At 42.5% G+C, this 23657-nt stretch overlaps 1 protein-coding gene across 2 annotated transcripts in view; it reads left to right on the top strand.

Moving 5' to 3' along the window:
* LOC135113195 (tRNA pseudouridine(38/39) synthase-like) overlaps positions 1 to 23657 on the top strand; it is a 185726-nt gene that overhangs the window by 60005 nt on the left and 102064 nt on the right. For both annotated transcript variants that reach the window (XM_064028324.1, XM_064028326.1), the window contains one exon: positions 18378 to 18520. In XM_064028324.1, coding sequence (XP_063884394.1) covers positions 18378 to 18520 — 143 coding nt within the window. The remainder of the gene's footprint in view (positions 1 to 18377; positions 18521 to 23657) is intronic.

Here is a 23657-nt window from a genome sequence, read left to right as displayed (position 1 = left end):
GATGACTACCTGTGGCAAGATTGAAGAGGAAGCTGAAGCTGAAGCCACATCATCTGTTGGGAATTATATCTATATGATGACAAATAGATCACAAGACATCACTGATGAACTTATGATGTTAAGTGATGAACATGATGAGGATTTTGAAGGATTTTAATAAATCATAGCAGATTTAGTTTGAATCATAAAAACAGACTTATTAAATATTTTTAATGCCAATAAAATTGGCATCTTAGTTTTTTTATCTGGTATATTGTACATATATGGTATAAACTCTAATAATCCTAGGGATACACCCATTGAAACATTTTTGAAGTTACCACAACCTCCACCATGTGCTCAGTTTGTACATGTACCTACCTTGTTTTAGCTGAATGGTCTGCCTTGGAGGGAGGTAGACTTATACAGTGAGTATAAGCCAAAACCTATATTTTAACTTAAAAATTTGGAGATCATCTTATACACCCAGTCACCCCTACACCAACATATGTGACTTTTATGAAGATTTATTTATTTATTTATTTATTTATCTTTTTATAGCTTTGCCCTTGCATCTTTGTCCTACCTTGCCACAATATATGTAATGGCATTTTTTTCAAGGTGATTTTTATGTTTTCTCAATGTGTGTGTTGGGTTAAACTTTATAAAGTAGGGAAACAAGTTTCAGATTTGCTCATTTAATATGCTAAGATATTATAGAAAATAATCCTGGGCCATGAAAGCAAGCATGTGTCCCATGGCAGAGACAACAGGCAACAAAATGGCAGAGACATGAACCCCACCAAGGGTCAGCAGGAATAGAGAAGACTTGTGGTTATGTAGTTGCATGGAACAGCAATAGGAAATGGAAGAAATATCTCAGTGAAAATTACTGCAATTATATACAGCATATCTACAGATAGGAAAAATAAATATGTACATGCAGGAGGCAGTAGACAGCTGCCAACAGGAGAATTACTCCCAGGGAGGTCTCACAAGCACTGGGCCAGGTGGGTGCTGTGAACTTGTCTTTGATCCAGTTGTAACTTTCCTAAACATTTCTTGTTGTGTCTCACAACACAAAACGGTTGTCACTGCCTGCTCTCTTCCTTCACTGTCTTAAAAGAGTTCAAGTCATAGGGAGGTGGAAATACAGAGGGTGTTTGAGTTATGAGTGAGATAACGTTGTGGAAGGCTTCTCATAAGCCTCTCTCTCTCTCTCTCTCTCTCTCTCTCTCTCTCTCTCTCTCTCTCTCTCTCTCTCTCTCTCTCTCTCTCTCTCTCTCTCTCTCTCTCTCTCTCTCTCTCTCTCTCTCTCTCTCTCTCTCTCTCTCTCTCTCTCTCTCTTTTTTTTTTTAAACAAATATTTACAGAAAGGCTTAAAATTCCACGTTGAGTGTGGAATTATTTAAAAAGCCTATGATAGTATTTTTTACAGGAATAACACTATACATGCTTAACATAAAGATTATAATGTTAATACAATAAAATAATACAAATTTAAAGTGCCAGTGGGGACAGGTGCGTGCTACGCCAGCTGTGGGCTGCCAGCTTCACCTGGTGCGTGGACATGTCCTGCACTTGGGGCGTGGCCGCCGTGAACATGTTCCACAGCCGCGAAGTCCTGGCTGTGTAGGTGCGCTGGTGTTGGCTAGAGCGAGATCGAGGCACCTTCACTAGCTCGTCGCTACTGGCTGCAGCTCTGGTGCACCTCTGTACTATGTGTGGCAGCAGCCTCAGGGGGTCAAGGTGAGGGACCCTCTGCACCTGAGTTTTGTGGCACACCACTAGTGCCGACACGTCCCGGCGGTGCTCCAGTGACGTTACTGGTGGTGGGTGCTGTTGGTCCTCATCGGTGGCCACCAAGCGCAGGGCTCGCCGCTGCACAGCATCCAGTCTCTGCATGTGGGTGGCGGCACTCGACATCCAGGACAGGGCACCGTACTCCATACATGGGCGTATCTGTGCCCTGTATAGCGTGAGGATGCCCCATGGGTCGAGGGTGTTCGCCATCCTACGCAGGGCAGAGACTCGGAGAGAGGTCTGGCGGGCGACGACACTGATGTGGTGATCGAAGCGTAGGCCGCGGTCCACAGACACGCCCAGGATCTTGATATAATCCTGAAGTGGCAGGCTCTTGCCTCCAAAACGCAGCTGTCCTGAGACTGCGTGTGAAGCACCTGGGGACCGCGAGATAACCATCGCCTGCGTCTTCTCAGGAGCGAAGTTAACCTGCCACATCTTTCCCCACTGCTCCACCAGTCCGAGCTGCCTGTTCAGCTCAGTGACGGCATGCTGACTGTCGAGGCGGCAGTAGGAGCGGGAGAGTGTGCAGTCGTCGGCGTATGCTGCCACAGATGACAGCTGCCGGAGGAGGTCGTCGATGTATATGTTCCATAGGACTGGGCCCAAGACTGAGCCTTGTGGAACTGAGGCCCGGACAGGTGAAGGCCTTGATGACTGCCCGTTGACTACTACCTGAAGGGTCCTACCCTGGAGGTAATCTTCTAGCAGCATTAACAGGTCACCTTGGACACCCTTGGCGCGAAGCTTTTCAATGAGCCCCGCGTGCCAGACCCTGTCAAAAGCCCCAGCAATGTCCAGGGCCACCACAAGGGTGTCCAGGCCTTCTTCCAGGGCGTCTTGCCAGTCCTTGGAGAGGATGAGGAGGAGGTCTGCGGTGGATCTGCCAGGCCTGAAGCCAAACTGCTTGTCTGAAAGGAGGTGGTTCTTGCTCAGGTGTTGGCAGATGGCAGCAGCCACTATTTGCTCCAGCAACTTGCCCATCACTGAGAGCAGGGAGATGGGTCGGTAGTTGTTGGGCTCAGACCTTGAGTTTTTCTTATGGACTGGGACCACACGCGCTTCCTTCCATACTGAGGGCCACTTCTTCTCCCTCAGGCAAGATGTGAAGACGGTGGTGAGAGGAGCTGACAGCTCTCTAGCGCATTGCTTGAGGAGCCGTGGGCTGACGTCATCCAGGCCTGTGGCTTTACCCACAACCACCGCACCGAGTAGCCGCTCAACCTGCTCTGCCGTCACCAAGACAGTGGTGACAGTGCAATCAGTTTCCGGGGCCAGCTGTGGTACAGGTCGTGCCGAGTCGTCAACCTTCATCTTGTTGGCGAAAAGCTCGGCGAGGAGTGTGGCCTTGTCTGCACTGCTCGTGGCGGTGGATCCATCAGGTCTGGTGAGTGGAGGAAGAGTCTCGCGGTGACATGCTCCTTGCTGCTCCTTTACCAGATTCCACCAGGTCTTGTTGCCAACACCTGGGCCACTGAGCTTTCGCCTTCTGTCCTCCCTTAGCTGATTCCTCGCCCATCTGCAGATAGACGTCATCCTCTTACACGCTTCCCGGTGCAGCGTCTTGTTCCTGCATGACGGGTGTCGCTTGTACCTCACCCAGGCAGCATGCTTGGCCTCAGCAGATGCTCTGCAGCGAAAACCAAACCAGGCGGGATCACCAGGCCTGGAGAGATATACTCAGCAGGGCACATGCTGCTGTTGGAGGGCAAGGAGCCTGGTGGTGAGGGTGCGTGCCTTGGTCTCAGCATCTCCCATTAGGAGGGACTCCCAGTCCGTGTTTTCCATGTCCTGCTTCATGGATGGCCAGTCCGCCCTGTTCCAAAGCCAGACGGTACGCGGGATAGCGTCTTCCCTCGCCGTTTGCAGCTCGACCTGAGACAGCACAGCAAAGTGGTCTGAGCTGCCCACTGGTCCTAGCTGCTGGCAGCTGATGCTGGCTTCGGGTAGGTCTGTCACCACAGGATCCAGCAGTCCTCCCCGCTCGTGTGTAGGGAAGGTGACATGGTTGGTTAGGGCCTGAACAGTCAGGAGATTACTGAAGGCATCCTGCTCCATGTGGAAGTTCAGGTCCCCCACTATCATCACATGGGAACACTTGTGATGCTGGAGCAGGGTGTCGAGTTCCTCCGTCAGGAAGTCTAGCGGGGCTCGTCCTTGTCTCGGGTGGAGGTACATGACACAGAGGAGAAGCCCACTGTTGTCTGCAAGTACCACCCTGAAGAACAGTGCCTCCATCAGGTGTGGCACTGCTACCTCAAGTTCCTGTGTTTGGAGGCCGTACTTAAAACAGGCAGCAACACCTCCGCCTGCTCTATTTTTTCGGTCCATCCTCACCCACAGGGAGTAGCCTGATATTTTGCCAAACGTCGGCTCCACCTCGTCACTCAGCCACGTTTCTGTTACTGCGACAATGTCAGCACTATGTCTCAGCACGAAATTGTGGCTAAGGTCACCTACATTGGTGCGGAGTCCTCTCACGTTGGCGGAGACCACGGTCAGGTGACAGCTGGGGCGTCTGTTCCCTTGCCTCCTTGCGTTGGCTTGGGAATGAGGTGTGGTGGTGAGGCGAGACGCATTAGTGTCTGCCCTGCCACGAGGAGAGGTTCCAGCTGGGGTAGTGACCGGGCTGTGGCTGCCAGGAAGGCTGGAGGGGGGCCTGAAAGGGCTGCTGGGGGTGAGGAAGTTGTTGCCGCGCTAAACCCTCCATCAGAACCCTCATGAACATACTCTCCTGCCTTTGTTCCTGGCGTTTGTCAGCAGCGCGGCTGTAGCACATCTCAGCTGTGTGGCCAGGGCGGAAGCAGTAGTCGCATCGGACCCTTTGCTCTCCCCTGTGCCTCACTGGGTACGCAGATGCCTGTGGCTGAGTCATGCGAGGAGGAGGGACAGGTCGCTGGTCAGGTGTGTTGGGGTGACTTCGTGCCCGCCGCTGGCCGTGTCGCTGTCGCTGGGTCTTCTTCCTGCTTCCATTGTTATTTTTGTTGTTGTTGTTGTTGTTGCTCCTATCACTATTATTGTTGCTGTTGTTGTTGTTACTATTGCTGCTGCTGCTGCTGCTGCTACTGCTGTTGCTGCTGGTAGTACTGCTGCTGTTTCTCCTGCTGTTGTTGTTGCTGCTGTTGCTACTACTACTACTGCTGTTGTTGCTGTTGTTATCGTTACTGTTACTGTTGTTGTTGTTGATGGTGTTTTTGTTACTGTTGCTGCTGCTATTGTTATTGGTGGTAATGGTGGTGTTGGTGCTACCTGAGGCTGTGGTGGTGGTGGCGGTGGTGGGGGGTGCGGCCGCTGTGGTGAGGGCGTCCGCTACTCTTATGAGAGGCTTAGGCCTTCCAGATTGCCACCACTGTCTCCAGTGGTCCAAGGAGGCACACACCTTCTCCCAGGTCCTCAGGATAGAGGAGGGAGTAGCAGTAGTCGCAATAGAACTGCTGGAAACTCTTGCGTCTGCTTTCTTGCACTCCGTGAGGACCTCCATGAGCTCATGGAGTTCAGCCACGTGTGTCTGTTTTTCGAGAATCCAGTCCCTTTGTAGCGTGAGGGACCGAATTATTTTATTTTTGTTGGTTACATCCTTCTGTAGGCGTAGAGTGTAAGAGATGAGATCCTCCTTATCCATCTCCCTGTAGTGCTGCCGCTCGTCCACATCTACGTCTACGTCTGCGTCTGCATCGCCACCATCGTCGCTTTCGTGGGGGGCGGCAAGCGTGGTGGGAGCATTTTCGTTAGGATCTAGAGGGAGGTAAACTACAGCGTCTTCAATGCTGCATAGCCTCCGTAGTTCCTGTGTGTCTTCACATGTGTAAACATCATGGTCTCTGAGGCAGGATGAGTGGCAGACATTGGGGCAGTCATTTCTGTCTTCGCATCTAACATAAGGTGCATTCTTGACTGCAGCCTTCCCACAGACAGCACACCACTTCTAAGGGCAATACCCGGGAAGGTCCCGCCTCTTGATGGGCCTGTGATCCGCCATTTCTGTGCAGTTTCAGCAGGTGATAGTAGTGATGACAGCTGCAGTGGTAGATGCTAGGGATGGGTTGGGTGCGGTCAGGTCAGTCAGGTCAGTCCAGGGTCTCGGCGCCAGAGTTAATTGCTTCGAAAGGAGGGAGTGTGGGTGTAGCTTGGGGTTAATTTCCCAGGGGATTTCCTTCCTTTGTGTAGGGAGGGCACAGTAGTGGGAGGGGTACGGAGAGAGGACTCGTCACAGTAACCCCTATATCCTCACAGCACTGTACACTGTCACAACACTGTATCTCCTTCACTGCACTGTACACTTATACGTCACGTGTTGGTGTGCTGGCAGGTGGAGGGGCGCGCGCTCTCTCTCTCTCTCTCTCTCTCTCTCTCTCTCTCTCTCTCTCTCTCTCTCTCTCTCTCTCTCTCTCTCTCTCTCTCTCTCTCTCTCTCTCTCTCTCTCTCTCTCTCTCTCTCTCTCTCTCTCTCTCTCTCTCTCTCTCTCTCTCTCTCTCTCTCTCTCTCTCTCTCTCTCTCTCTCTCTCTCTTGGGTTATACATGCCTTTATTCATGTAATTTATTAAGATGGTTGTCTGAAAACATAAAACAGGTTTGTTTACCTATTTGTGGGCTTAATGTAATGGAACATGCTTTCTACACCATGCAGTGCAACCTTCCCATCTCTACACTTCTTGGAGGCCAGTTGGCGGAGGTCCGTACACTGTGGAATCTCAAGCCAGACTCACTGCAGTGCAGTACAATAAGTTTCTAAATTAAATTAAAATTTTAGACTTGCATCTCAAAATAAACTGTTACAGGGCCTGTAACCTAGGGCAGTGGGCATTCCTTCACTATGATGCTGTGCTGCGTGGGTAGTGGCAAAGCAGTGTACTAGGTAAATATGGTGTGTAGTGCCAAAGTTGAACTTTTGGTTAGCAAAGGGAACAATATCAAGGGCATAGTTTCATTTTGTGAGTAGACTGCTCGCATCTCTGAACATTTGTAACTTGTTACTTTATAACTCAGACATCCTCTGTACAGAAACAGGCAGGGAGATCCAGATTTTCCAGAGAAAGTAATGAATGATTGAGAATAATTCCTGAAGGGTTGGACATCTATGAAAAGATGTGGAAAAGTGCAGGGTAGTATCATCAGCATAGGAGAGAATAGGTTTATAAGATCATTGATGAATAATAGAAAGAGAGTGGGTGACAGAATAGAATCATGAGGAACACCACTGTTAATAGACTTAGGAGAAGAACAGTGACCATTTACCACAGCAGCAATAGAAAAGTCAGAAAGGAAACTTGAGATGAAGTTACAGAGAGAAGGAAAGAAGCCGTAGGAGGGTAGTTTGGAAATCAAAGCTTTGTGCCAGACTCTATCAAAAGCTTTTGATATGTCTAAGGTAAGAGCAAAAGTTTCAGCAAAATCCCTAAAAGAGAATGACCAAGACTCAGTGAGGAAACCAAGATAACCAGTAGAACAACCTCGACAGAACCCTTACTGGGGATCAAATATAACTTGTGAAGTGATAGATATTTAAGAATCTTCTGGTTGAGGATAGATTAAAAACTTTAGAGGCAGGAAATTTAAACAATAAGAAGTTAGTCTGTGGGATTAGAGTGGTCATCATTTTTAGGAACAGGTTGAATGTAAGCAAATTTCCAGCAAGAAGGAAAGGTTGATGTTGATAGACAGAATTTGAAGAGATTGTATGTGCAAACACCAAGGCACAGTTTTGGAGAACAATAGGATGGACCTCATCAGGTCCATAAGCCTTCTGATGGTTAAGGCCAGCAAGGCTATGAGAAACATCACTGTGAAGGATCTTAATGGGTAGCATGAAATAATTGAAGAGTGGAGAAAGAAGAACAAGCCCTTAATGATCCAAAGTGGAGTTTTTAGCAAAAGTTTGAGCAAATAGTTCAGCTTTAGAAATAGATGAGATGGCAGTGGTGTCATCAGGTTGAAATAAAGGAGGGAAAGATGAAGGTAAAGATATTGGAGATGTTTTGGGCTAGGTGTCAGAAGTCATGAGGGAAGTTAGATCTAGAAAGATTTTTACATTTTCTATTAATGAAGTAGTTTTTCTCTTGTTGGATAACATACTTAGCATGGTTTTGGGCAGAAATATAAAGTGCATGAGGTTCAGGTGATGGAAAGCTCAAGTACCCTTTGTGAGCCACCTCCCTATCACATATAGCAGCATGAGAACAGGCTGAATTAAATCTGGTTTGGAAGGTTTAGGCTGAGAGAAAGATTGAGGAATGTATGCTTCCATGCCAAATACCATCACCTCTGTTATATGCTCAGCACAAAGAACCAGGTCTTTGAGACAGAAGTATTAGTCATTTCAAGGAAAATCATAATAATACCACCTCAGGTCCCTACAATTAGCTGAGGCAAAATGCCAGAGGCACCTTCTCCTGAGAAGGAATTGGAGCAATAGGACAAGATACAGATATGAGGTTATGATCTGAGGAGCCTAAGACAGATTGACAGCAAAACCAGAATAATTTGGGGTTAGGAAGAGGTCAAGAATATTGGGTATATCTCTAAGACAGTCAGGAATATGAGCAGGGTGTTGCACCAGTTGCTCTGTGTCATATAGGATAGCAAAGTTAAAGGCTAGTTCAGCAGAATGGTCAGTGAAAGGAGAGGAAGACCAAAGCTGGTGGTGAACATTAAAGTCTCCAAGAATGGAGATCTCTGCAAAAAGGAGAGTCAGAATGTGCTTCACTTTAGAAGTTAAGTGGCCAAAGAATTTTTATTGCCAGATAAGTTAGGTGAGAGGTATACAGCACAAATAAATTTAGTTTGAGAGTTACTCTGCAGCTGTAACCAGATAGTGGAAAATTTTGAAGATTAAATAGTGTGGGCACAAAAGGAAGTTAGGTTGTTGCATACATAGATGCAACATCCAGATCTGTATTGAAATTGAGAACAAAGAAAACAGCAGGGAATAGAGGAAGGGTTGTTATCATTTATCAGTGTTTCAGTGAGGAAAAGATGAGGTTTAGTAGAGGAGAGATGTTTTACAGATTGAAAATTAGATCTAAGGCTGCAAATGTTGCAGAAGTTAATGAAGAAAAGTTAAGGGGACTGACTTAGTTCATTTCTGCTTTCATTATTTATGAGCCAGACTGCACCAAGCTTTTTATGAGCTATAAAGTTCCTTTAAATGAGTTATATGTATAAGTTACATTAAGATTGGAGCAATATTTATTATTTATATATTTTTAAGGAAAATGTAAAAAATTGAGGTTTAGAGTTTTGCATATTTTGACAACAGTTTTTCTTGGATTTTCTTGAAAGCTTGTCACAAGATACTTTTATGGTTTTCTAAGAAAATTATGTGACAATTTTTATTTTGGTTTTGTTGAGAAAAATCCCAAATTTTTCCTCATCTGGATATTTCTTTTAAACTAGAAAAAAATAAACACTCAATTATAATTCTGTCACATGATTTTTAGGTATTTTAATTATCTTTCTAATGACACCAGAATCATCAAAATTTGACAATAAATGGCAGAGAAATATGCCTCAATAGTGAAATAAGTTAGTTTTGAGATACGGGACTTTAAAGCTTAAAGGGATGCTCACATGCTCTTCATCCATATATAGCTATACAGTACTGGAATTTTTAGGTGTCAAGTATTATAATGTATTTGTTTTGAGTTGTAGCTCTTAGATGGGTCATCACACACTTCATTGTTACAATGAGGGTATGCCACACTTGATGCATGTGGCTCAGCGGTTGGTGGTGAGTGTCAAGCTGGGGACTTTTCTACATTTTGTTTTAGGGCAATGTATGTTGTCCACCAGTGCCTGAGCTGCTCCACTGAAACTAAAACATTATCTCCAGTGTTGAGATTACTTCATTGCTCTCAAAAATTTTTGGTCTCTTCACTAAGATTCTCTTGCTAGTGGAGACAATGATGTTGAAGGCAGTGGCTGTAAGTGTACAGCAGCAGACACAGCAGAAGTAGTAGTTGGGGCAGCAGAGGCAGAAACATAATTTGTATATGAACTGGGAGGTGAGGTGGCAGGAAGGACAGAGCATGGCTGATGTGCCATGAGGCTATACACACACCCTCATGTTGTTCTCTGCTCTCAGCTAATATCCAGCATGCTTTTGCCAGTACCTCTCTCCTTTGGCTAAGGCAAGACTTCCTTTTACCCCATCATGGTGAAAGAAGAACAGTCCAATCTGGGAACATTTGTGGTCCCTTCCCCAGACAGGGACTCTGAGGCTGGTATAGGAGTCCATATATTGAATTCTGAATTTTGAAGGAAGGGTGTATGTGTAATTAGGTGCATTTAGAGTTGTGTGAAGGAAGAGAGTTGTCTTTAGAGTGCAGGCTGTGACTACCCTCATGTGTTGTGAGTGAGGTCACATATGGGTCATTGGAAAGTTCACAGCACCCTCTGATCCAGTGCTTAAGACCTCACTGGGAGTAATTACCGTTTTGGCAGGTCTCCACTGCCTCATTTCCCTCCTACTTTCTCCATCCTCATTTTTAGTCCAAAGTTGGATGTTGCACCTATGTGTGCAATAGCCTAACTTGCTTCCATGCCAATGCTCTTGAATCTTATGAATTCTCTACTATCTGGTTTTAACTTTAGCGTCACTCTCAGTGAAATTTATCTGTGCTGTATACATCTCATCTAACTCATCTAACTATAAAATATTCTTAACTTCCAAAGTGGAGCACATCCTGACTCTCTTCCCTTTGGTGGAAATCTCCATTCTTGAAAGACTTCATTGTTCACCACCAGCTTTGGCTTTCCTGTCCTTCACTAACCATCCTGGTGAATTATCCTTTAACTTTGCCATCCTCCATGACTTAGAGCAATTAGTGCAACACCCTACTCATATTACTGACTGTCTTGGAGATACACCCAACATTCTTGACCTTTTCCTAACCTCTAATGCTTCTGCCTATGCTGCCCCTCCATCTTCTCTGCTGGGCTCCTCCGATCACAGTCTCATATCTGTATCTTGTCCTATCACTCCAATCCCTCCTCAGGATCCCCCAAAGCGGAGGTGCCTCTGGTTTTTTGCCCCTGCTAATTGGGGGGACCTGAGGAGATATTATTTTGATTTTTAATGAAATGACCACTGCTTCCATGTTAGAGACCCATCTCTGTGTGCTGAGCACATAGCAGAGGTGATAGTGTCTGGCATGGAGGCATATATTCCTCACTTTTTCTCTCACCTTAAAGCTTCCAAACCTTGGTTTAACTCAGCCTTTTCTAATGCTTTATACAATGGAGAGGCAGCCCACAAAAAAGTATCAAAGACTATCTATCAAAGTATCTATCATCTGAAACTCATATGCTTTACATCTCTGCCCATAATCATGCTGAGAGTGTTCCTTCATTAATAGATAACATTAAATTTTTTTCAAGATCAGACTCACTTCACAACTTCTGGCACAACACCAAAATTATCTCCAATTACTTTCTTCTTCATCTTTCCCTTGTTTATTTCAACCTGATGGCACCACTGCCATCTCATCTGTTTTAAAGCTGAACTATTTGCTCAGACTTTTACTAAAAACTCCACCTTGGATGATTTAGGATTTGTTCCTCTTTTCTATCCTCTGGCTATTTCATATCTGTTAAGATTCTTCCTAATGATGTTTTCTGTGCCCTCTTATTGTTCTCTGAAACTGCCTCCATGCTTATACCTTATTTAGTCATACTCTTCCAACTCAGTTTACCTTTCCTTCTAGCTGGAAGTTTGCCTGCATTCAGCCCATTCCTAGAAAGGGTGACTTCTCTAACCCTTCAAACTACCACTTATTGCTTTAGTATCCCAGCTTTCAAAAGTTTTTAACCCATAGACCTCGGGCTAGAGGACTATTGTCGTCCTCTCAGCGCGCGAGCAGTATTGATAAATTTCAGAAAAAATAGGTGTTCTTCATCAGTACCCTGTGGGGTAATTTCAAACGAAAACATGGTAGTTTTTAGTGTTATCTCACCGCCAATCCTTCCTCTTCACGATGAAATAAATTGAATTTGTCTAGGTTGCAGCCCGGCAGAGATATGATGTTGGGAAGAGGTGCTACTTTTGGCCAAGCCGAGCGCACTTGTTCGTGCGGGTGCTGTTGACCTTGGCCTGGGTCTCCCTCTCCCCGCGCCACCACGTACACAGCATGCATTCTCTCATACCAGCGCGATTATTCACATTAGGCTACATATTACGCAGGTTTGATGCTCATATACATAACTCCTTGCGAAACTTAATGTTTTTTTTTTGGTCATCATATGAAAAAAAAACTTTCATAAACACGGTACAATTATCGAATATATACACTCATTAGGCTACATATTACGCAGGTTTGACACTCATATAAATAACTCCTTACGAAACTCATCGAACAAGGCTCTTAGGATACCACTGTTATTCAAATTTACCACATGCGGTGGCTTAGTGCGCTCCCTGATTATAGGGGTAGAGGAACTGGGGCCCGCTGGCGCACTCCCTTCCTCCACGCATCCAGACACAGGGAAATCATTATCAGCATATCTGTCCGCCATAGTGGTCTGTAGTGCTCTGGGAAGTTACGTGAAACGTAGGGCAGGGATGCCATCAACCACAGGAAATAATAATTACATCACGGGAGTACAAATCTTGGCGGGACAGCAGAGGACGGGAACTCCCGCCACCCGAAGCCCTCCGCCCGAGCGGGAATTCCCGTCGCCCGAAGCGTACGGGTTAATCTATCCTCAGATAATTCCTAAACGTCTGTCACTTCACAATAATCAGTTGCCGGTGTAGGTCCCATCACGACTGCTCTATTGGAGATCCGGCTTTCCTTGCTGAGTCTTGGTCATCTTTTAAGGATTTTGGTGAAACCTTCACTGTTGCCTTAGACATATCAAAAGCATTTGATGCAATATGGCATAAAGCTTTGATTTTCAAATTACCTTCCTACAGCTCCTGTTCTTTTCTCTATAGCTTCATCTCAAGTTTCCTTTCTGATCGTTCTATTGCTGCTATGTTAGACAGTCACTGTTCTCCTAATTTTATTAACAGCGGTGTTCCTCAGGGTTCTGTCCCTTCATCCACTCTATTATTCATCGAAGCCAAATTTATTGTCCTATCCACTCCTATGCTGATGATAGTACTATGCAGACCAAACCTAGTGCTGTTCATTGTATCAAAACCCAATTCCTCCATTTATCATTTCAACACAGCCTTTCAGATAACCATCCCATCTCCTTGGATGACAACCAGTTGTCACCTACATTGAGCATCCACAGTGTGTCCTTTACTAATAATCTAAACTGGAAACTTCACATCTCATCTCTAGCTAAAACAGCTACTATAAAGTTAGGTGTTCTGAGTTGTCACTGCTAGTTTTCCTCATCCCCCCCTAGCTGCAAACTCTGTACAGGGGCCTTATCTCTTCATGTATGGAGTACATTTCATGTATATACAGTACCATCCCGAGTCTTGCACTATCTGAGTTTCACGATCCTTGAGTTTTGTGCTTAGTCTTAAATTCTTACCATCTCGAGTTTTGTGCATTATCATCCCAAGTTTTGCACTGCTTTGACAAGTATTGGTCACATTTACCTACCATCAGCATCACATGTATACATATACTAAATCCTGCCTACCCTGCCTAAGTCGGAGTGCTCTCTCTCTCTCTCTCTCTCTCTCTCTCTCTCTCTCTCTCTCTCTCTCTCTCTCTCTCTCTCTCTCTCTCTCTCTCTCTCTCTCTCTCTCTCTCTCTCTCTCTCTCTCTCTCTCTCTCTCTCTCTCTCTCTCTCTCTCTCTCTCTCTCTCTCTCTCTCTCTCTCTCTCTCTCTCTCTCTCTCTCTCTCTCTCTCACATACACACACATACACATACTTAAGTGAAGAAGAAAGAAAGAAAATGAACAATATGTTGAATCAGGCAAAGAAAAAAATGGGGAATGAACTGAGGAAGAGAAAAAGAAATTATATTGGAAAGTAGTAAACATGAAATTAAAGAAGTAGTTTATAGGAAACAGGGAGAGGAGTTGAAAGAGCTAAAGGTGGCATATACCATTATCATTGGGATATTGTCACCACAAGAGGACTTAAATGATTTCCTAAGAGAAAATAAGCCTGACATTATGGGAATTACTGAATCTAAATTAAGTGATCAAATTACTGCAGTTAATATTGATGAAGAGAAGTAAAACATGGATGAAGAATAGAAAAAAGAAGCAGGGTGGTGGAGTAATGATGTTGGCAAGGAATGAGCTACAGGTATTTTTTGGAGAAAGAAACAAAAAAATGATTGAAGTTAAGATAAAACAGGCAGGAAATGGTCTAAGGATCTTTGTTGTGGTATATGTCCCACCTAAGACAGGCTCATGGGATTTAGATGAATATAATATTCTATTGGAAGGCACAAGAGATTGTTTGGACAGAATAATGAGTAAGAATGACACGGTAGTACTGCTAGGAGATTTTAATTGCAAAGAAGTTTGTTGGGAAGATTTGACAACCATGGGAAGGGTCACATCATGGGGATACAGACTTGACATTGGCAATGTCAATACACTTACCCAGTGGGTTAGAGAAAATACAAGATACAGAGAAAATGAAGAGCCATCAAGAATAGATTTAGTATTACAAAAGGACTAGAAATTGTCGATAATATGGAATATAAATGTCCAATAGGAAAAAAAGTGACCATGTGGTAATAGAACTAACCTTAGAAAAATTTAAAGAAGAATTAAGAAGAAGCAACAGGATTGGAAGATTCATTTCTAAGAAAGAAAAATTTGATCAGCTTAAGAAATACTTTGAAGAAACTTACTGGACTAAGTTTACAGAAGTAAGGGGAGTGGAAAGGAAATGGAAAGTATTTGTCAAAATATATAATGAAGGAGTGCAAAGATATATACCAAAAGTAAGAGGAAGAGAAGTTGGACATAAGGACTGGTTCAATAGGAATGTGAAATATCAAAAAAAGAAAGAGATACTGCTTGGAAAAAAATGGAAGAAAGGAAGAAGACAAAATTTGTGGGCAGAGTGTATCTTGATGTGTTAAGATATGAAGAGAAGAGTGTAGAAAATATGAGAAAGATATAATAGATGAATGCAAAGACCAACCAAAACTGTTCTACAGACATATCAATAATAAAGTACAACAAAAGGAAATAATTGAAAAGTTAGAGGTGGACGGCAAAGAATATGAAGAGGTTGAGGATATTGTGGAGGTGATGAGTGATGCCTTTCAGTCAGTCTTCACCAAAGAAAGCAAGTTTATAATACAAGAAGGTGAAGGAGCAGCAGTTAACTATCTTGAAGAAATTAATGTAACTATCAGTGAAATACAGGAATTATGCAGAGGTTAGAAGAAGATAAAGCAAAGGGACTAGATGGCATATCAATCTGGGTTTTAAAGGAATGCAATAGTCAGTTGGCAGACAAAATACATCATATTGTAAAGCATTCATTACAAGAGAGCATGGTACCAAGGGACTGGAAAAAGGCTGATATTGTACCAGTATTCAAAGGGGGTTGTAAAAAAGACCCTCTGAATTATAGACCAATATCATTAACATCAGTTGTGGCAAAAATATGTGAACAAACTGTAAAAGATAGATGAATTGAATATTTGGAAGAAAATGGCATGATAAATGATTAACAGTTTGGATTTCGTAGAGGGAGATCATGTACAACTAATTCAAATTTTTACTTGAGAAAAATTGACGTAGTACAAGAAAGAGATGGATGGGTAGATGATATCTACCTGGATTTGAAAAAGGCCTTTGACAAGGTGCCACATAAGAGACTCCTGTGGAAGATAAAGAACATTGGTGGAGTGAGAGGGGGACTCTTGAAGTGGATGGAAGACTTCCTAAGCAATAGAGAAATGAGAACAGTGATCAAAAGTCATCTTGGAGAAAAGTAACAAGTGGAGTACCTCAAGGTTCTGTACTGGCTCCAGTTATGTTCACTATCTACATTAACAATATGAGAGAAGGGATCAACAGCTATATGAGTTAATTTGCGGATGATGCTAAATTGATGAGAAAAATAAGAATGGAGGAAGATCAGAAAGCTTTACAACAAGATTTGAACCAGATTGAAAAATGGAGCTGTAAATGGGAAATTAATTATAATGCAAAGAAATGTGGCTTATTAGACAAACTTAAGTGAAGAGACATAAGAAATGAGACTAGGAAAACTAAACCTTCCAACTCTGGAACAAAGAAGGGACAGAGAAGACTTAATTACAATATATAGACTAATGGGAGGACTAGAAAAGCTAGACAGCAGCGAATTTGCTAACAAGATACATTAGATACTACAAGAGACACTAGAGGACACGGAAAGAAGCTGAAAAAGGGAATTTGTAGAAGAGATATAAAAAAAATAGTTTTCCACAAAGAATAGTTAATACATGGAACTGTCTAAATAAAGATGTGGTACAAGCAAAAACTATTCCTAATTTCAAGGCCAAGTTAGATGATAGTAGGCAGAGGCAGGACAGTACGAGCATAGCTCCTTTCCCGCATGACACAACTAGGTAATCACACACACACACACACACACACACACACAGAGAGAGAGAGAGAGAGAGAGAGAGAGAGAGAGAGAGAGAAAGGAAGGAGGGAGGGTAAATGGGAAAGATGAAAGGAAGGAGGAAATGGGAGAGGGATGGGGGAGGGGGGCAGGGAAGGGAGAGGGAAGGAAGGGGGAGGAGGGCAGAGAAGAGGAAGGGAGAGAGGGGGGAGAAGGGCAGGAAAGAGAGAGGGAGGGAAGGGGAAGAGAGAGAGAACACACACACACACACGGTTTTAGATGTGATGGTACTGCATGGTCACAGTGCTGCATCACACGAGAGGTGGACAGAATAGGGGTGAAAGAAAGAAGAAAGTCTTCCGCGGCCTCGCTGCACAAGACTTTCTTCTTTCTCTCACCCCTATTCTGTCCACCTCTCTTACGCAAGAGTTAACCAGTATTCTCAATCATTCATCCCTTTCTCTGGTAAACTCTGGAACTCCCTGCCTGCTTCTGTATTTCCACCTTCCTATGACTTGAATTCCTTCAAGAAGGAGGTTTCAAGACACTTATTCATCAATTTTTGACCACTGCTTTGACCTTTTTATGGGACTGGCATTTAAGTGGGCATTTTTTTTTATTAGATTTTTGTTGCCCTTGGCCAGTGTCCTTCCTACATAAAAAAATAAAAAAATAAAAATAAAAATAAACACACACACACACACATACACACACACACACACATACACAGGTACTGTATTTTGAGATAAGGGAGTAGAGTTGGGGAGAAAAGTCAGTTTCTCCACGGGTCAGAATGAATAAGTGCTTTTTGAGTGTTTTCAATACCTCAAGTTTCGTGATCCTTGAGTTTAACACTATACCTTGAGAAGAAAGCAAGCTGGAAACTTGGCAAGAGAGTGTACAGTAAGGTACATGACAATGAACATGATTTGTTCCAGTGTAGCATTCGTTATGGCGAGCGTGCGTTATGGCGACTGAAGTAGCTATGGGAAAAATTAATTGGTTCCAAGGAACCAGAGAACAATATAAAAACTTTCATAATTTTTTTTTTTAAATACATCAGAATAAGCACACTTGCACTACTGCATTTCACATAACACAACAAATACATACAGTATCCCCCCGAGTTTCACGCCTTGTCTTAAATTCTTACCATTCCAAGTTTTGCACATTATCACCCCAAGTTTCACATTGCTTTGATGAGTATGGGTCACATTTACCAACTATTGGCGTCATGCCAATAAGCAAGTGAGCAGTGGCAGGCACAACTGATGAGTTAGTCTTGCGAGTTTTTATTTGTTATTCTGGTTGAATTTTTATTAAAATTTCAGTGCTCGCATAAATGGCAAATTTGTCTTGCCAGTTTTGGTTCGTTATTCCAGTTAAATATTTATTAAAATTGCAGTGCTTGCACAAGTGGCGAGTTCGTTATTCCAGTTTTGGTTCATTATTCCGATTAAACATTTATTAAAATTTCAGTGTGTTATTGCAGTTGTTCATTACAACAACTGTGCATTGTCATGTACCCTACTGTATATGGCAGCATTCCACTCATCCTGTTCTTTTGAACAGGATGGAATCCAAGGAATTTTGTCTCATAAATCCTTTTCTCTAACTGACTGTCTTCAGCCCCTCTTCACCATAATGTTGCATCTCATGCTAGATTATCTTCTATCACTACTTTCATGCTAACTCCTATTATCTTGCCTGCTGCTTGGCTTTCTTCCTCCCATGGGCTCAATGCACAATTTTCTCCATTCTCTTGTCCCTGTTATGTCTACCTCTTTGATGGAAGAGTTAACCAGTATTCACAGTCATTCATCCATTTTACTTCTGAACTCTGGAACTCCCAAGCTGGTTCTGTATTTCTGCTACCTTTGACATGAACACTTTCAAGAAGGAGGTTTCAAGATCATTCTCCTTTAATTTTAATTAATCCTTCTTGTTCTGTTCTTTAAGGACTGACATTCTTAGTGGGGCTTTTTTCTTACCCTTTGGCCAGAGCCACTCATGCATAAAAAAGGGATTTGATGTAAAAGAAAGAAGTATGATCAGAGAGGAAGAGAAATGATGGTGACTGCTGATGGTGGTGGTGATATTCTCACTCACAGGAGCTGGAGGCCAGAGTGAGGCAGCTGGAGGCTCACAACACACAGTTACGCAACCTCCTCTCCAAGAGCCAGACTGGAAGCACATCAGACTCCTCCTCCACCCATGGAAAGTCACCAAAACAGAGAGACTTTGATTTCTCAAAGTAAATATATATTATTATTATTTCTGTTATAATTGTATTTTCATAAATAAGGAAAAGTAGATGCTACAGTGTGGACACCAGCTTATCAACCCAGAGAAAATGTATCTAAATATCAGTCTTAGCATTTAATGTGTTAATTAGTTAATTAATTTATTATAATTTTTTTTTTTACAAATGATGTACCACATTTGCAGTTCCTCAAAGTAGTGATGTCACAAAATACAATTAATTTCATATTTACAGTTGGCATCATATGAATCATGAAGTCTTTGTAAACACTGGATGCAGGCTGATTTAGTAGCTTTGCAGTTATCCGGAGTGAAAGAGTAACATGAAAATATAAATCGATGCTCACCATCGATTCGTTTATTTGTTAAAAGTGAACCAATTTCAATTTTCAGCAGTAGACAATAGAATCTCAGACCACACCTTGCAAACTTCTGCCTCAAGTTATGGGATGGTATACTCGTATGTGTCTTCATGAAGCCTTGCCTTTAGTATTCCTTAAAGGTTTTCAGTTCTAGATGTATCTGAACTTTGAGTAGGCCAGTCCTTTGTGACACAGCACTCTGTCTTGCTGTAAGATCTCAGTGTCAGTTGCTGCAAAACATTCACATAAGTTCTCGTTCAGTATATGTATTAAGGTAAACCTTATTGTCGACTGTCTGACTTTGAGGAAGAATAACAAGTTCAGCCAAGCCACCATAAGCAAATGCACACCACATCATTAGGTTTGCTTTATGTATAGTGCAGTGCAGTGCAGATCACAAGCTGATGAGTGGGAGACACCACACTTTTACTTCTTTATTGTCACTGACAGAGAAAGTGGCCTCATTGGTCCAGAGAACCTTCCTCCACTCTACCAATCTTTTATTCTTGGTGAACACACATCTTTTATTATATTGTTTTGCAGCAACATATGTTTTTTGCATGCCTATATTTTTTGGTACTGTAACTTGTCTTGAATTTGTCTTTGAACTGTTCTAACAGATGCATTTTCCAGCAGCAGTGGGTGCTGTTCCTTGATTTGTACTGTTATGAGAGGATTTTTATTCAGTTCCTTCTTGATAATATTCAGTCTTTTTAGAAATTTTTCTTGCAGGTCCACCTCTGTGTTTGTGTTGAACATCCTTGCATTTCTCAGCACTCCATTTTCTCAACTGTAAACTTGCATATGCCAGTTATGTGGCTATTTTACTATTTGCTTTTCCAATTTTATGGAGCTCTATGACACACTGTAATCATGGCTTGCGTGTTTGGCACAAATGACATTATGACACAACTGAGTTACTGTCATGTCAATCAAACAATCAATATTTTACGCTAATAATTCACACACTGAAACCATTATTTGCGTTACTTGCCCAAGGAGGCAATGCCCAAGTGTGTAACTAAGTTGCCTTGTATTAATTTTCTTCTAGTACATTTATCAAATACAGACACAGGTGGATTTCTATCCTTTGCAGAATGACACTTGCCATGCTCCAATTTTGCTTTTCTCCTAGCACTGACTGTAAAGCAAATAAAAGTGATCATATGACTTAACTGTAAGATTAAACAAATACTTACCAAGCGTGAAGTTTGATCGTAATTTCACAAACATTTAACTGTGTCGTTGAGGTAGTAAATGAGACGCCTGCATTGCCAGTTCCACGCCAGTCCTTCAGAGAATAGGTTTGAGGAAGCAGCCAGTATATGCAGCAAGTTTTTGCTACATACTGAATTTCATGAGAGTAAAGGGATGGGCAGGAAGGGGGATTTACTACCTCAGCAACGCAGTTCATGAAATTACAATCAAACTTTACACTTGGTAAGTATTTGTTTAATCTTACAATTTCACTTCATGACCATTTAATTGACATCACTGGTGGTCAATGAGAGTTTCAGAGTGGTTCCTCAAATCTACCAAGCCAGCAGAAGGTTAAGGAAAAATGGAACTTCGAAGAAGGAACAACATTTTATTTCCCAAAAATTTGTAACAAAACTAAACAACAAATATAATAATAGCACGTTTTATCATAGTAATGTGTTCAAAGAGGTGGTTTTAAAACAGAGAATGGCAAAAAGAGAGAATTGAATGGATTAGTCCTTATTATGATACTGGATCATATACATAACCTATGAGAAGATTGGTCTTGAAAATTGACCTAGGTTACTTATAGGTCTCCTGTAGAACTTTGTAAGCATTGACTCCCTGGACCATCCACCAGTGGAAATGATCATGGACAAAGGGAGTTTCAGGACTACCTTACTGGCTGATGCTGACCTGGTGGAGTGAGGTGAGAAGATGTTAAGGTCATTGCCAGCAGCACACATTATATCTTTTGTCCAATGACGTAACATGTCCTGTGAAGCCACTTTTATTGGAGGTTTTGTGGTTAGGAAGAAACTAGTGATTCTCCCCCTCATGTGGCATTTTTGTATTCAATATAGCCCACAATCAAGTTGACAACACATTACCTCCTGTCTGGGATATAGGTAACAAATACTAATTCCAACATATGGTCACCTGTTGTTGAGGTTTTTAGAGGATTGCCTATCCTGAAAGAGACTCTGAGTTCCGATACAGTCATGTTCCTGATATCTAATAAATATAAAGCCTGGACACCTTGACTGGAGAGCAGTAGCATTAGGATTGTTAATTTCCTTGATAACTGAATGAGTGGCAAATCTTCATTGGTTCCAAGACCTACTATGTAATCTAAGATCAGTTGAGGATCCCAGAAAGTATGGTATTGGAGAAAGGATGGTCTCTCCTGGAAGACTACCTTTATAATCCTGGTAACCATGGGATGTTTTCCTGCAGGCTGATCATCAGTACTTGCTACTGCCAAGATGACTGACCGTATTGTGTTCATTGAGCTGTAGGTCTGGCCTGTCTCTTTAAATTCTGATAAGAGATGGTCTAATAGAATATTTAAGGGTGGCTGAAGTGGATTAATTTTCCTGCAGAGGCAAAATGGCAATCAGTTTTTGATATGTGGCCCATACTGTATCCTTGTGCTCACCCTCCAGGATTTAAGCAAAAATTGGGCAACTTCTGATGAATGGCCTTGACTTGTGAATGATTCCCCGATAATGTCATTGCTGTTAAGACCAACCCTTGAGCACATGGATGTGTGGGTGTTGGATTTTGTGGTAGTACTAGAGGATGTCAAGGAAGTAGAACAGGAGCTGCTGTTAGTAAGTGGAGGGTTGTTGGAAACCAGACTTGTGTCAGCCATGGTGGTGGAATCGTCATTATCATAGCCTTGTCTTCCTGAATTTTATGTAGGACTCTTGAGATAATACTGAAAGGTGGAAAAGCATATAATTTCTTATTGGACCAGTTCATTGTGAAAGCATTAGTATGTATTGCAGAGGAGTCTGACTTCCAGGAAACATAACAGATAACTGAGCATTAATTTGAGTGGCAAAGAGATCAACATCAGGTGTGTGATAGACTTGTGATTTGTGATTTAGAAAATATGAGGCTGCAACATCCATTCAGCATCTAAGTTTTTCATTTGGGATTGGGATTCTTTGTCTGCTTCTGTATTATATAAACCCTGTATATGTTGTGTTGATAGGGTAATTCCCCTTGACTCAGCCCATTAAAAAATCTTCCATTACCATATTAAGTTTAGTACTACCACGATGCAGGCAAGTGTGGTGGCATTGTCAGAGCAGAGGCATATATGAGTTCCTCTGCTATCTTTGTAGAGCGACTGTAGACCCATTAGCATGGCTTTTAACTCCAAACAATTAATATTGTTCAATTCATCATGAGCCCAGTGGCCTCTAGTCCTGGCATCCCTCACTACTGTACCCCAACCAGTCAGGGAGGCATCACAAAACATTTTTTAGTTGGTGGAGACAGGATTGTACTGATTTTACTTGAGAATCTACATTATTAACCCACCATTTAATTAAGTCCCGGGCATGATTGTCCAGGAGAACAGGTGAACTATAATTCCCATGGTGGCTTGCAAGCTCCCTGTTGCAAACTATTTTCAAATATTTATATTTAAGTGAGGCCAATTCTACAGCAGGGTCAGAAGCTACAGCCATACTGATAAAAGAGGAGAGCTCAAGCAAAGATACATCTTTCTTCAGCAGTAGTAAATCCTGCACCTTTGTGTGCTCTTCTTACAGGACGTCAAGGTGACGGTCATGTCAACAGAGTTTAAGATCACCCCAAAGAATTCTGTCTCTGGAGTGGGTTCTAGAACTGATTTGTGTAGATTCACAGTGAGTCATAAGGAGTCAGAAAGGTGCAGGGCATAAGTCACATTAATCCTCAATGCATCTTCAGAGTCAGCAATGAAAAATGCAATCATCTAAATGGCAAGACATGAACATTTCAAGCTTATGAAGGTGCAAGAAGACAGGTTTTAATAATTTAGTGAAAATACAAGGTGCTAAAGTCAAGCCCTGAGGGAGACAATGAAGCAGAACTTAAGGTTATGCCAGATAAATCAGAGCCATTTCCTGTTCTCTAGCCAACATAGACTGAAAAATAAGCATCTTTGAAGTCAATAGTTGTAAAATGATAGTTGGGGTGGATTAGGGGTATCACAGCCTTGAGAGTGTCCATCTTAAAATGTTTATGTTCAGCATGATCATTAAGTTCCTTCAGACTTAGGATGACTCTAGCTGTGCTGTCTTTCTTGATAATAGGGAATACATTAAAAATGAAACCCTGACTCCCTGGTGCACTTAATTCTACTGTTTTGTGCTTTATGAACTTAACCATGGCAGAGTCCAGGGCCTGTATGCTGCAAACTGTCATAGCCAAGTTCTTCAGTCGTAGTGAAACAAAATGGCACATTTCAGACATGGCTCTGTCATAAACTCATATTGTTGCCCATAAACTCCTGTTATAATCAGTCATAGAATGCTATGACAGGGTTCACCATGTCTTAGCATTGCTTCTGACCGTCAGAAGTCTGTTAACATTATGTAAACATGGCTGTACGTACTATAACACAATCCCTAGCTATTTTTTATTATATAACAGTAAATATTAGTAGCTATGAGTAAATAATGGCCTTTTTGGAGGCAATAAAGTATTATTATAAATAATTGCTGGGAGCAGTATGATCAGTTTTCCTAAACCTTGCTTTGCATGACCTGCATGTGTCAGGCTGCCAGCCAT

This window comes from Scylla paramamosain, chromosome 25, assembly GCF_035594125.1.
Source record: "Scylla paramamosain isolate STU-SP2022 chromosome 25, ASM3559412v1, whole genome shotgun sequence".
Taxonomy (NCBI): domain Eukaryota; kingdom Metazoa; phylum Arthropoda; class Malacostraca; order Decapoda; family Portunidae; genus Scylla; species Scylla paramamosain.
This window is presented reverse-complemented; position numbering and strand designations above follow the sequence as displayed.